Source organism: Trichomonas vaginalis, chromosome II, assembly GCF_026262505.1.
Source record: "Trichomonas vaginalis G3 chromosome II, whole genome shotgun sequence".
Taxonomy (NCBI): Eukaryota; Parabasalia; order Trichomonadida; family Trichomonadidae; genus Trichomonas; species Trichomonas vaginalis.
Window position 1 is genome coordinate 21,797,568 of NC_067204.1, and position 14,850 is coordinate 21,812,417.

At 33.9% G+C, this 14,850-nt stretch overlaps 10 protein-coding genes and 3 pseudogenes across 13 annotated transcripts, besides 1 other annotated feature; 10 read left to right on the forward strand and 3 right to left on the reverse strand.

Moving 5' to 3' along the window:
* Positions 1 to 14,850: part of a mobile genetic element that runs on past both edges of the window.
* TVAGG3_0586960 lies at positions 90 to 577 on the reverse strand (annotated as a pseudogene). Its single transcript has one exon. A coding segment is annotated over exon 1 (488 nt).
* On the forward strand, positions 2,296 to 2,578 carry TVAGG3_0586970 (uncharacterized protein; the record flags this gene model as incomplete). Its single annotated transcript, XM_051239347.1, has 1 exon — positions 2,296 to 2,578. A coding segment is annotated over one exon (283 nt), but the record flags the coding sequence as incomplete, so codon positions are not given.
* Positions 3,174 to 3,950, reverse strand: TVAGG3_0586980 (uncharacterized protein; the record flags this gene model as incomplete). The annotated part of the gene is made up of 1 exon (XM_051239348.1): positions 3,174 to 3,950. One exon carries the CDS (start codon positions 3,948 to 3,950, stop codon positions 3,174 to 3,176), a length of 777 nt encoding a protein of 258 aa, XP_051097172.1.
* TVAGG3_0586990 (organellar and viral DNA polymerase type B) lies at positions 3,968 to 4,504 on the forward strand (the record flags this gene model as incomplete). Its single annotated transcript, XM_051239349.1, has 1 exon — positions 3,968 to 4,504. One exon carries the CDS (start codon positions 3,968 to 3,970, stop codon positions 4,502 to 4,504), a length of 537 nt encoding a protein of 178 aa, XP_051097173.1.
* On the forward strand, positions 4,673 to 5,664 carry TVAGG3_0587000 (organellar and viral DNA polymerase type B; the record flags this gene model as incomplete). The annotated part of the gene is made up of 1 exon (XM_051239350.1): positions 4,673 to 5,664. A coding segment is annotated over one exon (992 nt), but the record flags the coding sequence as incomplete, so codon positions are not given.
* Positions 6,897 to 7,422, forward strand: TVAGG3_0587010 (integrase core domain containing protein family; the record flags this gene model as incomplete). Its single annotated transcript, XM_051239351.1, has 1 exon — positions 6,897 to 7,422. A coding segment is annotated over one exon (526 nt), but the record flags the coding sequence as incomplete, so codon positions are not given.
* Positions 8,151 to 8,816, forward strand: TVAGG3_0587020 (uncharacterized protein; the record flags this gene model as incomplete). Its single annotated transcript, XM_051239352.1, has 1 exon — positions 8,151 to 8,816. The coding sequence occupies one exon, from the start codon at positions 8,151 to 8,153 to the stop codon at positions 8,814 to 8,816; it is 666 nt and encodes a 221-aa protein (XP_051097176.1).
* On the forward strand, positions 9,025 to 9,990 carry TVAGG3_0587030 (organellar and viral DNA polymerase type B; the record flags this gene model as incomplete). The annotated part of the gene is made up of 1 exon (XM_051239353.1): positions 9,025 to 9,990. The coding sequence occupies one exon, from the start codon at positions 9,025 to 9,027 to the stop codon at positions 9,988 to 9,990; it is 966 nt and encodes a 321-aa protein (XP_051097177.1).
* Positions 10,154 to 10,794, forward strand: TVAGG3_0587040 (KilA, N-terminal/APSES-type HTH, DNA-binding family; the record flags this gene model as incomplete). Its single annotated transcript, XM_051239354.1, has 1 exon — positions 10,154 to 10,794. A coding segment is annotated over one exon (641 nt), but the record flags the coding sequence as incomplete, so codon positions are not given.
* Positions 11,270 to 11,452, reverse strand: TVAGG3_0587050 (uncharacterized protein; the record flags this gene model as incomplete). Its single annotated transcript, XM_051239355.1, has 1 exon — positions 11,270 to 11,452. A coding segment is annotated over one exon (183 nt), but the record flags the coding sequence as incomplete, so codon positions are not given.
* On the forward strand, positions 11,831 to 12,664 carry TVAGG3_0587060 (organellar and viral DNA polymerase type B; the record flags this gene model as incomplete). Its single annotated transcript, XM_051239356.1, has 1 exon — positions 11,831 to 12,664. A coding segment is annotated over one exon (834 nt), but the record flags the coding sequence as incomplete, so codon positions are not given.
* TVAGG3_0587070 lies at positions 12,675 to 13,317 on the forward strand (annotated as a pseudogene). The gene has a single exon. A coding segment is annotated over exon 1 (643 nt).
* TVAGG3_0587080 lies at positions 13,452 to 14,743 on the forward strand (annotated as a pseudogene). The gene has a single exon. A coding segment is annotated over exon 1 (1,292 nt).

Genomic DNA, 14,850 nt, shown 5'->3' on the forward strand with positions numbered 1-14,850 from the left:
TCTATACGCTTCAAAATGTCTGAACAATTGCTAACATCTTCTACAACAGTTATTTCATCATGAATGACCTTCAAGAACAAGCTCATTTAATATGCTATTAAAATCATCTCAATAATGAGTCCATCCTTTCCGTCTTTGGGTAGCACAACATCTTTCATTGAAGAAGGTTCGACAAGTCTTATGTTAAACTTACTGACAAAGTTTGTTATACTATAATGCTTCGGCGGCGAATACATGTAGTTTGAAAGACATAATATAGATTCTTCAGCAAATTCACTTATACTGGATTTTATAACAATGTTCTCACGAGACCAAATACCACCAATTGACAATCTTGTAAGCAATCCTGCTGAACCTTCTACTGTAAACGTCGATGGTAACATTCCACGAAGGTCATCTATTGACATCGTTGAGTCACTGTATTTAAATATTTTCTTAAAGCAATCGTCATTATCTAACCATGCAATAGCTTTGAAGTTTTCATTCGAATATACATCTGCTTCATTAAATGTAAAACCTGACTTCTTTGCAGAGACGACTTTAAAATCTATTGAGTTTGTTTCAAAATTATATGCTATGGTAACTTCTGAAGGTAATGGATGTCCTTCCGCAGTAAGTTGTTCTCTCACTACCATTTGAAGCTTTGTGTTAAAAACTTTCATGTCATCTCCTGTATCTAAGTTCACATACACAGCAACAGGAAAACTATCTTGCTTCTTTGTTTCATCATTATACCTCAAAACATTAAAGTTCTTCAATAATATTGTTCTTCCTGCTGGAATACTTCGAACCTGTCTGATTTCAATAGCTTTCTCACCTCCTACATACTCTACCCAGTGTCTTGGATATTCATAAGTATACTGACTTTCTTGAATTTTGGTTGGTTTCATCATAACATGTTCATAGTATATCTTTATACTCTTGTCAGTTAGACTCGGTGCTATGTTCTGAATATTTCTGACTTGCATTTTTAATGGAGATAAAATGAAGCATTTAATACATGACGTAGATGAAGACATGAATGAAAGCAGTGAAAAGCTCAACAGTTCTCTCATTCTTCCTTTCAGTAAGGACTATGAGTTCTGTTCAAATGGCGTTTATTTCTATTGTGGAAAGATGGGGTCAGGTAAGACATTTAACCTCATTCGTCATATTCTTATAACAGAACGTTTAGGAAATGACTCATATTATGACCAAATCATTATATCAGCAACTTCAGACTCTATGGACTCAACAGCGAAAACATTTATGTCAAAAGTTCAAGCCTCTGTCGTTAAAGTTCCAGACAGTGAACTCATTGAATTTCTTCAACGTTACATTCGACGTAAGAGAAAATATTATGCCATCGTTGAATTTATACAGTCAGGAATGCAAAAGACTTCTGAGGAGATGGAAAGAATTATTGACAAACACCACTTACGTCAATACTCAGGAGTTTACGATATGAAACGACTTACAAACTACATTCTATCAAAACTTTCAAAATACCCCTTCAAAAAGTATCCTTCAAACACTCTGCTCGTTTGTGACGACTTCGCTGGTAAAGGTTTAGTGTCAAAACCAGACTCACCATTAGCTAACATCATTACTAAAGTCAGACATTACCATTTAACTGTAGCAATACTTATGCAAACATGGAGGTTTTTAGCTTTAAACATAAAACGTCTCATAACTGACTTCGTTATCTTTCAAGGTTTCTCACGTTATGATATTGAACTCATTTGGAAACAGTCAGGTATAACATTACCTTTTAAAGAAATTTGGGAAGCATATAAGTCTCTCATCTCTCCTCGTTCATACCTTGAGATTCATATCATGACTAATACCATTAAAGTCAAAAATATTCCATGGGAACGACCAACATTGTTTTAAAGTTTAACCTTCAATTGACTGATGGTAAACAAATTCCATGCATCTCTGTCGCCATTTCTGTTAATATTTTTGCTGTCATTCATATCATCCACTTCTCCATCCGTTAGCTTTTGAGGATATGCGTTAGAATAGCTGTTCTTAAATGAAGGCTTTTCACCTTTGAGAGCATAAACTCTATAACTTTCTGCATACTTTATGTTTGAACCTCCTGAGCCATCATTGACATAAATTTTTATAGGCTTCCACCCTTTGTTCATATTCCTGCTTCTTCCCTTAGCTCTTTTGTTCAGTAGTTCTACATCTTTATACACAGCTCCTGTCTCAGTGAATTCAACAATATTTTCATTCGTTAGCTTTACATTCAAACCCTTGTCGAGTATATTGTTCATTTCATACATATAAAAGGTTTTTATTCTATATGAAATGAGAAGCAAATCCATCTTAGCTGGTGCCGTTAATGTTCCAATTGAACCAACATCAAATGTTGACTCACGAACGACAAACAATATTGTCATAAAGAACTATAGTTCAGAGTGTTTGAAAGAACCAGAACCAGTGCTGAAATCCGTGAATTTAAACACAGCTTCAAACGCTAACGCTACATCAGATGTTAAGTTAGAGTATCCACCACCGGACCAAATTCTTTCAAGAGAAGCCAACGACAATCCTTACACAAATGTTCAAACAAATCCTTCAGATAACGTAGACCATTACCTTCTTCAGTTATACCAAACAATTTTACTCAAAGACGATAAGAAGCTTTTGACAAATCTTATAAGTAAGAACCAAATAATTCTAACAAAGGAGGACCTTGAAAATGTTATATCACGAATAACAGGGAAACAATGTGTCATTGACTATCTCGACCCTGAAATCGAATGCTGTGGTCAAACTCCACTATTCATGAAAATAGGTAACATCCGCATCATTGAAACACCAGGAACTACAGGAGTTGAGTTTAAGTATAAATATTCGAATGAATATACAAAACTTTCAACAGAATATAAGCTTTGTTTGAAATATGTTTTAGTAAATTAAAGCAGTCAGGAGGGCTCTTTGAGCCCATCTTGGCGCTTTGCGCCGTCAGTCAAAAAAATTTCAAGTTAGCAATTTGTAATATCTATCCAAAACTTCTTCAACAGTATCGAACTCATCTTCATAATGCAAACCTAATCTTATTGACTTGGTGCAGTTTTCACTAACACAATATTTTTCTGTTCTCTTGACTGACATAACTAACTCATTTGTTTCATCAAACAGCAACAACCAAAGTTCATGACCTAATACATAACATTCATACTTTATATTTTTAGCTCTGAGTTCTCTTGTAAGCTGTTGCATTTAATATTTTCTAAAAAGTCAACTTCAACAGTCATTCGCACTGGTGCCTTCAGTTCTACAGGCTCTCCTTGAAAGTCAACAAGTCTGAATTGCATGTCTTTCAAATTATGAGGACTAATGCGAACCCATTTACCTAAATGAGTTGCTATGACAGGAACGTTTGGAATGAACATTGAATTGACTGCATAACAGAAGGATTTATATTCTACTGAACCTTTACTATTAACTCCTGAAATGCCTGTGACATTAGCTATTTTAGACTCAATGTATAAACAATTACCATAACATACGTATGGAACAGATTTCATCTCAATCGTTTTGTCAACACTTTTCAAAGGAAATGTCATATGGTATGCACCCAAAAGAAGTTGTACTCTATGACTCATTCGTGTTATCTTAAACTCCTTCGCATAACTGAACTTCAAAACTCCTGCAATAAGTTTAACATTCATTAAGTTTTCTTCGTTATCCTTGTTTATTGTAGTATTTATGAGAGCATTTAACACTCCAGCTAATGTTTCCATCTTATATTCTACATTATTGTGAAATCTTATTTCGTGCTTCTTTCCATCTATTTCAATCTCCATGAAATCTGTTTCATCTGTTATGACAAAAGTTGCGATAGTATTGAAGTCAACAACTCTGAAAGCAAGCGCTTCATTCTGAAGACCTAAGTTTGTTTGTAGCTTTACTGTCCCGTATTCGTTTGGGTCTGTACTTTGCAAATAGAACAACATTTTATTCTCATTAAAATATGACTATTGCTGCATATGCGTATGAAACAAATGAAGCAAGAAGAGCACATGAACTAGTAAACGAAAACTCAACTTTAACCATTGAAGGCAAGGATTTAGTCATTGACGATGGAAAAACTAAAAAAGTCATTGATTTCGATACTTTTAACACTTATGACCCATTCATTACAACAAGCAAGGTTCCCATCATAAATGATGGAACGGTGCAATATATAAATTCTACAGTAGATGCCTCATTAGTGAAAGTATTAAATGTTCTCATTGAATTGTTAAAGAGCTTTCGATTTGACGACAACATTAAATGCCTAAAGAATTTAGTCATGAATGAGAAACAAATTCTCGGCGTTGCTGGTAGCAGTAATGATGTACACCTTATGACATTAGAATATTATAACGAACATAAAGATGAACTGAAAGGAGAGAAGGGTGACACCGGACCTCAAGGACCACAAGGAATACAAGGAATACAAGGACCTCAAGGCGAAAACGGTTTGGATGGTGAAGATGGAAAGGATGGAAAAACTGCTAAATCATGAATATGGAACCTTATAAATACTGGTTTAACAGCTGCTTCATATGGAGTTCTTCAATACCAAATCGGAAAGATATGGGCAGTACTTGGTGAAGAAGTTTTAGATGACGTTAAAAATGCTTTGAACTTCATTTCAAATGGTTCTGATACTATTAAAACTTTATCTGGTTGGATGCAAGAAACAAGGAGTCAAATAGATACTGTAAGACGTATAGCAAACAATGCACGTACGGGATTGGATACTTTACGAGAAGCACAAAATACACTAAAGGAAGCAAATGATATTCTTGGCTCAGTATCAGACATGCATGAAGATTGGCTTAAAGGTATTGACAAATCTTTAAAAAATCACAGTCAGTCTATTGCTGACTACAAGAAAAGTATAGATTTTTTACATAGTGCTATGGACGTACATGATGGAAGCATAAGGAACTTACTTAATGCTAACAATAACTTACCAGGAACTATTAAAGCATTTATAAAGTCCTTTGTAAAACCTGGTGCTCTAACATTTAGGTCTTTGAGAGCAAGAGCATTGAAGTCAAGAGATGCAGAAACTCCAACAGAACCTACAGAAGGAACTGAAACAACAGAAACTCCAGAAGAACCACCAAAACCAACAGCTAATGAAATATTGTTCGAATATTTTCCAAGGTACTCTGTTCTCATTGCATACATTCAAGAAATACTTAAGAAAGCAGACTTGACTTTAGGAGATGATGAAAGTTCTGTATATCTTTCGTTCCAGTTTCAAATAGCAGAACTTTTGAGACAGATATGCTTAATGTATGACAACATCTCTGATTTCACAAGATATGATGACGACCATGACCCCGAACACGGTGAAGAAGAAGTTTTACAAACATCCATTAAGACAGGAAAGGTTTTAACTCAAAGTCTCATTATTGACACCAAAGATGGCGAAGTGGACGTTCTTCAAGAGCTGAAGAAAAATACTTCTTCGGGAGGTGGTGGTAGGCATGAACTTGAAATAAATGAGATAGAAGAGAAATTAGCCGAAAAAGCAGATAAAAACCATGTTCATTATATAAGTTCAGACGAACAGATTATAACGGACTACCATGGATATTTAACACGAACTGAAGAAGAAGTGAAGATGGAAGATGTTAATGAAAGAAGATATAAATTCATTCGTGCTAAAGGTTATGACATACACGGTACTGTACAGTATGACACAGGTAAAGCACCAGAAGCATTTGGTTATAACAATGAAATTTATGCTTCATACTTCTTTGTTAACGGTGTATTAGTTGAACCAAGATTTACATTGAGAGTTAAGGCAAAAATAACTTTTGAAGATGCTATTAAAAGTAAAGCTGACAAAGATGAACTTGACGCAACGAACAAAGTTTTGAAATCTCATAAACACAATATCTCCGATATAAATGAACTTCAAGCTACATTAAATAGTAAAGCTGACAAGAACCATACACATAAATCCTTCACTACTGTTAGAGCAGACGACATAATATTGAACTATACCCTTGGTTCAAGTGCACCTTTAGAGAATCCAAGTACAAGCGTAAAAGATACACTAAACTCCTTAAATAGTAAATGTATGAACATTGAAGGTCATGTCAGAAACTTTGAAACACATGAACTACCAGCAATGTTAGATAAAAAAGCAGATAAAGAACATACACATAACTCCTTCTCAACTGTTGCTATAGAAAGTATTGAAGGAACGGTTGGCGGAACTGGTGGAGATGCATTATATTATAAACCTCCTAACTTTCCACAAGGTTTAACATCGAATGAAAACATAACAACGAAGAAAGAAATTAGCTGTAAAAATGTTTATGTCATGGATGATGAAAATAATGTTAAATTCACTGCTCAAGATTTATATGATAAGAAAGCAGACAAAACAGAGCTTCAAACATTAAAGACTGAAATACTTCAAACATTATATCCTATAGGCTCTATTTATACGTCAATGAATTCAACAAATCCAGCAACAGTTTTAGGTTTTGGTACGTGGAAGCAGATTGTAGATAAATTCTTATACTGTGCTAACTCTTCAAAGCAAACAGGAGGTTCGAAGAAAATTAAAGAAGCAAACCTTCCACCGCACACTCATACAGGAACTACAAACACAACAGGTAGTCATTCACATTCAATAACAAAAAGAGGTTATACAAATCTTGCAGCAGGTTCGGATAGACAGGGAATGAATAGATATGATATTTCAAGTGATCCAGTAGATTCAAGCACAGGTATTTTCTGTGGAACCACAGGTAATCATTCACACACTTTCACAACAAATCCAACAGGCTCGGGTGAAGATTATATGCCACCATTTATGACTATATTTGCATGGTACCGCGTTCAATGAACGCGCTTGAGCCTAGAATAAAATCTTTAACTTTACATAAATGAGCTTGAAAGAAGTATTCGAACAACATCCATGGAGGTCATTTAAGAAGTTCAATGAAGCTGCAAAGAGTTGGGGATTTACTAACAGAGCTGAAGTGAAAAGGTTCTTTGACAAAAATGTTGTACATCAAACAAAAATAAACCCTTACGACTACTTTTTACCAATTTACTCCAACGCTTCTGACACATACCAATTTGACACTCTCATTCAAAGCAGAAAAGGAGGACATAAACCATTCCTCATCTTCATTAATGTTAACACTCGTAAAGCATATGCATATCCAATGAAAAATAAAGGAACTCGTGAAGTGTTAAGAGTTTTACAAAAGTTTGTAGCAGAACATAGCCCAAGTACTTTAACATCAGACCAAGACAGTGCATACCTCAGCAATGAAATCACAGATTTTCTCATTAAGCATAACATAACTCACTACACTACTGAAGACCATAACCATAACATACTCGGCATCATAAACCGCTTCATAAGAACGCTCAGAGATTTAAACAAGAGCGAGACTTTACTGAAGAAACAATGAAACATTTTCTCGAAGTATATAATTCCTCAACACATTCTACAACAGGACATACACCAAATTCAATGACACAACAACAAGAAGAAAAGTATATACAAAAGAAACGAAGCCAAACACAAAATATCAGAAATTCAACACAATTTACCCTCATTCCTGGTACAAAAGTTCGTGTAGTTCTTGACGACAAACCGTTGACAAAGAAACGTTTAAGGTTAAGTAGAAACTATTATATCGTAGACTCTACGCAAGGTAATGGATATCTTATAAAAGCTGCTGACGACTCTATTGCGTTTTACCCTCGTCACAAATTAGTCGAAAGTAGTAATGGCAAACTTGCTGAAACCATTGACGAAGCAAAGCGAGGAGTGGTTATTGAAATACTTGGCTATAACATAAACGATGACACTTATAAAGTAAGATATGAAGGAGGCGTTGAAGATGTTATACCATCTAAGAACTTGAGAGAGTCAAAGCCAACACATCTGGGACCATTAGAGCGGGAGTACTGGAAAGACAAAAATAAGCCAGAAAGAATAAGAAAATTCTTCTAAACTTTTTCATTAGATGTAAATCAGACAAAATAATTTTTAGGTGAAATCTCACCTCTTTTTTCACCTGTTTTTTCACCCTCACGAATTTTCATGAATTTCCTTAAGATAGAAAAAAATAAAGTTAGTTTTATTTTTATTTATTTTTTTTATTTTGTATGTAAGAACAGAAATGTCAGTCAAAGCAAAAACATTCACGAACAAATCTAATGGCGAAACATTCACAAAAGGCACTTATAATGGTATTGAAGTCTTACGTAGAGACAAGGATGGTTACATTAATGCAACAAAGATGGCAAGAGAAGCGGGAAGGTTAAACCATTTAAACAGATTTCTCAATAGTGCTAAAATGCAGCAAATTCTTGAGTTTTGGATGAACGAATACGGTCAAGCCAAAAGTGGCTCGACCTCAAAACAAGCATTTTATGAGCTTACTAAGGGCGTTATAAATGAATTCAAAGGTATTTACATACATCCTGACCTCGTTCATTTTGTTGCTGAATGGTGCTCTGTAAAGTATGCATTTTATGTCAAAGATATTATGGACTCCATAGACAAGAAAGTTCATGAGAAATTAGATGAAGAAGAACTCGAAGATACAGTAGAGAATGCTAAACATTTGTTTGAAGAAGAAGTTAGAAAAATGTGCGAAAAACAATTAGAACATGAACGTGAGATATGTTATGGTTATAGAGATTCTCCATACGAACTAGACCAATGGGAACAAGAAGATTTAAAGAGAGAATTTAGAGAATATGAACTCGCTAAGATAGCATTAGAAACTGCAGAAACGAAGTTAAAAGTTTGGGGTCGTTTTGTACAAAAATATTGTGAGTAAATGAACCATTTATTTTTATTGAATTCACCAAAAATATAATTGAGGTGAAGAGGTGAGATCTCACCTCTTTTTTCACCTGTTTTTTCACCCTCGCCGCTTAGCGGCTCAGATTGCTTTAGCTTTCTCATGAATTTTCATGAATTTCCTTAAGATAGAAAAAATAAAGTTAGTTTTATTTTTATTTATTTTTTTATTTTGTATAAAAGATATGATTTCAACAACCGGCACAACAACAATTCAAGCCACGAACGGCGGGACTCTGTCCACAACTACAGCACCAAACTCGCTAGTCATGAATCCTACGTCAATGTTGGTAGAGATGAAAAGCTTTATTCCTTCTTCATATACTTTTGAAACAGAAATCCAGAAGATAAAGCAAGAACTTTTAACAAGTAATTTAGACTGTAGTGCGAAAGATGAAACAAATGAACAGTATCTTTATGAAATGGAGGACCTCATCGACCATTTGCCTAAACTACCTGAAATTCAGCAGCAAAAACTAACTATTCCTGAATTCGACGAAATTGAAGTCAAAGCAACTGACTCAGTAGAAATTAAGAAACTCATACGTAAAGTAAATTATGAATTCCTTGGTTTTCATTGCAACCATAAAGTTATGGACAAAGATTGCGACATGGTTTATAAAAATATTTCTGACCTTTACAAATCCGAAGAATTTAAGACATACGATAATTTTGTTTCATTAGTTGCAAAATGTGTATGGCAGATAAGAGATAAAGATAGAAGAGGTAAGGTATGGAATGAACAGATAAAACCAGCAGCTTTTGAGTTAAAGAAAACCATTGACGCCTTAGTTGTTCTAGCTGGTTTTATTTCAATGTATAACGCAAAAACGATGCCGCAATGTTCAAAATGTAAAGCAGCAATAAGAAAATATAACTACTCAGTCAAAGAGATAGAAAGAATGCGAAACGACTATGCAGACTTAAAGAAAGAAGCAGAAAAACCAGCAGAAAATAAAATGGACATGTTAGCATTTCTGAACAAAAACTATCCAACTGCTGACGATTTCCTTCTATCTGACGTCAAGAAGAAGTATAAAGAAACCTTCGGCATTGTTAAAACTTTTGATGTACTAAAAGAAGAAATAGAAGCTACGAAATTGTTTAGGATTTCAAATATACATCGTACAATTCATGTAAAACGCTTGTGAAAAAAGAGGTGAAAAAACAGGTGAAAAAACAGGTGAAATCTCACCTCTTCACCTCAACATTATTTTTATTGAATTCAGCACAAAAATAATGAATTTCATTAGTTAGAAAAATAACGCTAATTTTATTTTTATTTATTTTTTTATTTTGTATGTAAAGACAGTAATGTCAACATTAGAGAACACAACAATTGCTATCGTTCATGAAGCCATAAATGAAGAATACGAGTACATACAGTATAACAAACAGTTACGTCTCATTCGTTCAGTCAAAGATGACATGTACCAGATGCAAAGTATAATGAACGCTCTTCGTTCTACAAAGCAAGCATATCATTGGTTTGAAAACCAACAGACAAAAGAACTTTTAGAAGAATTTCCTCATATGATTGCTTCCCTCGGAAAACCGAGAGAAGAGATTCCGTACGAAAATCGCAAGAATTTGGCTCCTGGTTTGAAAGGTTATTATGTTCATAGACTTTTAGTAAACGCTGTAGCAATATGGGCTTCACCTCGTTATGCTTGTTATATTTTCATGATGTTAGACGAACTATATAAAGCAGAACGTGGAGAGATGGAAAAGAAACTTCATACAAAAGATGAAGTCATTGAATCCAAAGACAAAAGCATACAGAAAAGAATACCGCGTTCAGTACCAAAAGGAAAGGAAAAGAGTTATAGGTATATGATATATACTGAAGAGTTGGAGAAAGAAGAAGATAAAGATATGGTTATGTTGCATTTAGTCAGAAGAAACAACAAGAGCTTTTATGACTTAGCTAAAATATATAAATCTGACAGAAACTGGTTCTATCGTGAAAACTTACCGATTTCAATGACACCGAATGAGCAAATAAAGGAAATTGTCAAAAATACTCTTCCTCAAACACACTATGACATCAAAGGTTGCACAATACTTACATTCAAAGAAGACTTAACATTACTGAAGGAAAAAATAACAGAATATTTCGATAACTTCAAAGAGGAAGAATAAAAAAATCTAAGCTAATTTTATTTTTTTATAAAATTTTATCTCATATGAAAGAACATGAATTTAGAATATTCAGAACTCTTGACAGAAGAGGAGAACAAACAGCATGTAAAAGATTATGCAAAATTTCTGAAGACATACAAAGCATTTAAACAATATCTAAATGCTTCTAAAGATTATGCAAAATTTCTGAAGGTATATAAAGCTTATGAAAAAGCGTATGAAAAGTTTATACATTGGGGAATTGTTGTAAAATATCGATATGAAGACTAACCAAAAATATATTTTTGCTTAAATAGCTTCAGGGTCTATTTCTTCAACCATTTCACTTCCTTCGTCAATGTCAATAGAAGCTTCTTCAACCTTTGGTAAGAATTTCTGTATAACATCTTTGTTCGTTATTGTCTTCAGAGATGAAGGATAATATTTCACATTTGTTTCACCTTTCTTATATTCTTTCTGTTCGGAAAGATTTAAAGCAATACTGAAGAAGTCAATATTAGAGTTCTTTATAACAGTATAATGAGTATCTTTGACATTCACGAAGAAACTCTTTTGTTTCAAAACTACTGCTAACTCTCGTGAAGTATAACCTTTGCGGTCAATGACGATAGCTAATGGTCTGACATACTGACCAAACTTAGATTCTTTCACAAACTTCTTGTTAAAGATAACATTAACATTTGAAACCATTGAACTCATTCTTGATGCAGTAGCGAGAGCATTGTATGAAAAGAACTTGCAATCTTGCATGTGTTTCATTAAAATAAAAATATTAAATTATTTTGAAAAATAACTTTAAAAAATCTAATCTAATTTTTTCAAAAATATTTTTTTTATTTCCTACTAAAGATGTATCGGAAGTTGTCTAAGTTAGAACACTCGGAAATAAAACAACTTCTTACAGAAGCTAATATAGATGTTGCAAAACATTACGCAACAAACAAAAAAGCACTCGCTGACTTCATTAAAGACTATAATGGTGCAATAAGTTATGATAGAATTCATGAGTTCATAAAGCCGCAACGCGGCGAGGACGAAGTCCATGCAAGAGCATTTCCTTTAAATGACGTTGCTATTGACTTATATCATAGACGTTCAGTACCTCATGAAGTAAGAAGAGAAATGTTTGACATAACAAATGCAAACGTTGGTGAAACAAGAAGAAGAGACGACACACTGAAACAACAGAGAAGAGAGATGTTTAAGAGCGCTATAGAACAAGTTCGCAAAGCTAACGATGTCATTCGTTCCATTGACGACAAACCAAAAGAAGGTGAGAGATGGTTAAAGAAAGATGAAGAGAATAGGAAGAGAAATGTGAAGTCAGGCAATAGACTCATTGACTTTAACATCGAAGCTTTAGATGAACCAAACAGAGACTACTTACACAAACATTTCGGTAAGGTTTTCATGAGACTCTTAGAGAAAATTAAAATAAACTCACAACAGAGATGGATGGTATGTTATAAACTTGGTGGAAAGTATGAATGTTCTACGTTAAACCTCAATAATATTGGAACATTACTACATCAGCTCTTGAAGGAGAACTTTATATCAGAGATAGAAGCAAATGCTGCAGGTATTGTTGAAATGCACTATGACTTCTTCTTGACAAACATAAAGAATCTTACTGAAATAAAGATGTATGATTTAACAGAATATGAAGGCTTAACGATGTCAGATGTAAAGAAAGGCAAACCAAAAAAGAGACCATATAGAGATGAAAGCACACTGACAAATGACCAGAAAGCCATTTTGGAAGCTCTTAAGCAAACAGGAAACCCAGCACTTATAGAAAGCTTTTGGAAAGATAATGGTGAAAAGAAGTTTTATAAGAAGAGAAGCGGTCAGTTCTGGAAGTATCTTTGCACATTACCTATAAATCTTGAACGCTACCAAATCTTCAATGAATTGAACAAAAGAACTGCAACACTTATGACAGAAGATAACTGCTTCGTTTATGCTTGCATTCAGGCTGGAGTAAATGAAGAAACTATTGACCACATGAGAGAAGTCATTCGTGTTAGAGACTTTCCTCAAAGTAAAGTACAAGAAATTTCTGACGCAACAGGTATAGCATTTAATGTTACCATTGGTTATTTCAATGACTCAAGACATAATGAAATAAAGAGATACATACCAAAAGAATGTGAAACTGTTAGAACTATTGACTTACTTCTTGTTGAAGACCACTACATGCTAAACGAAAGATTACCAATGACAACATATTTCATTCGCAACTATATAGAAATCTTGAAGGAGTGTGGTGGAATGAACATTGAGAAACAGATGAAGATTTATACAAAGAGAGAGAACAAATATGTAGTTCGTTATGATAGAACAACACCGTTATGGGATGTTATGAAAACATTGTGGGAGTGCAAATATTTCGAACCTATTTCTTATGGAGAACTTTTCACATATACGACTGACTTATATAAACAGAACCTTGCACCATTTAAAGATTTGACATATGCTCCAAAGTATTGTGTACAACTGAAGAAGAAAGCCGAGTCAAAAGAAGTAAATAAAAATAAGTGCAAGTTCATTCCTGAGCACGTTTTCTTTGCTGACTTTGAGTGCAGTACCGATGGCTTTCATAAAGCTTTTAACATATGTTAGACAGTGAAGATGGTTCAGTGAGTGAAAGCATTTGGGGTCAGAACTGTGCAACAGAATTTTTGGAACGACTTCCTGACAAGAGTTTAATATATTTCCATAACCTCAGTTATGATATAAACTTCATCTTAAGACACATGACAGAAGTGAAAGGAACTCCCATCATTAAAGGTTCACGAACAATGCAAATAACTGGCTTATATAAAGGAAGGGCAATTATTATAAAAGACTCTTACAGTGTTATAAATAAGAAGCTTAAACTATTTCCTGCTATGTTTAACTTACAAACAGGACCGAAAGAAGTATTTCCATACAACTACTACAGCAGTTTTGTTAGCAAATGACAACAGAACTGGTGTCATTTCTGAAGCATGTAAGTTTATCCGGGATGCAGATACATTCATGAAAAACATAGATTCCATCAAAGGTTGCAGAATAGATGAGAACCACTTCGACTTAGAAAAGTATAGCACATTTTATTGCAAACAAGATGTAAGAATTTTAAGAGAAGGTTTTGTTAAGTTCCGCAATGACATATTGAAAGAATTTGATTTAAACGTTTATGACTACGTTAGTATTTGTTCAATTGCTAACAAATTGTTTGAGAACAGAGTGTACTTCCCGAATGGAAATTTATATGACCTCTCAAATAAACCAAGAGAATTTATTTCACGCTGTATTCAAGGTGGAAGATGTATGCTGTCAGATAACATTAAACAAAAGAGAAAGAGAAACTCATTGCTGATTTCGACGCTGTTTCATTATATCCATCAGCTATAGCAAGACTTTATACTTTAGAAGGTATTCCAAAGGTTATGAAGAAAGAAATGTTAAGCACAGAGTATCTCATGAGACATTTATTCGATGACGACCAAAAGGAACCCATTGGTGAAAAGTTTATGTCTGGCTTCTTTGTTCTCATTAAGATAACAGAGATTGGAATACATAGACACTTTCCTTTAATAGTTTGTGACCCTGAACTAAATCCAGAACTTAACGTTCCCAGAAGTTCAAACACTTGCTGTTTAATGTATGTTGACCATATAACATTACAAGACCTCATAAAATATCAAGGTGTCAAATGTGAAGTGTTGCAAGGATACTATTACGATGGAAACAGAGATATTAGAATAAGAGATGAAGTAAAGAAGTTGTTTGAGTTAAGGTTAAAGTATAAGAAAGAAGGAAATCCTTTGCAAGAAAATATAAAGCTCATTCTGAACAGTATTTATGGCAAAACTATTCTATCT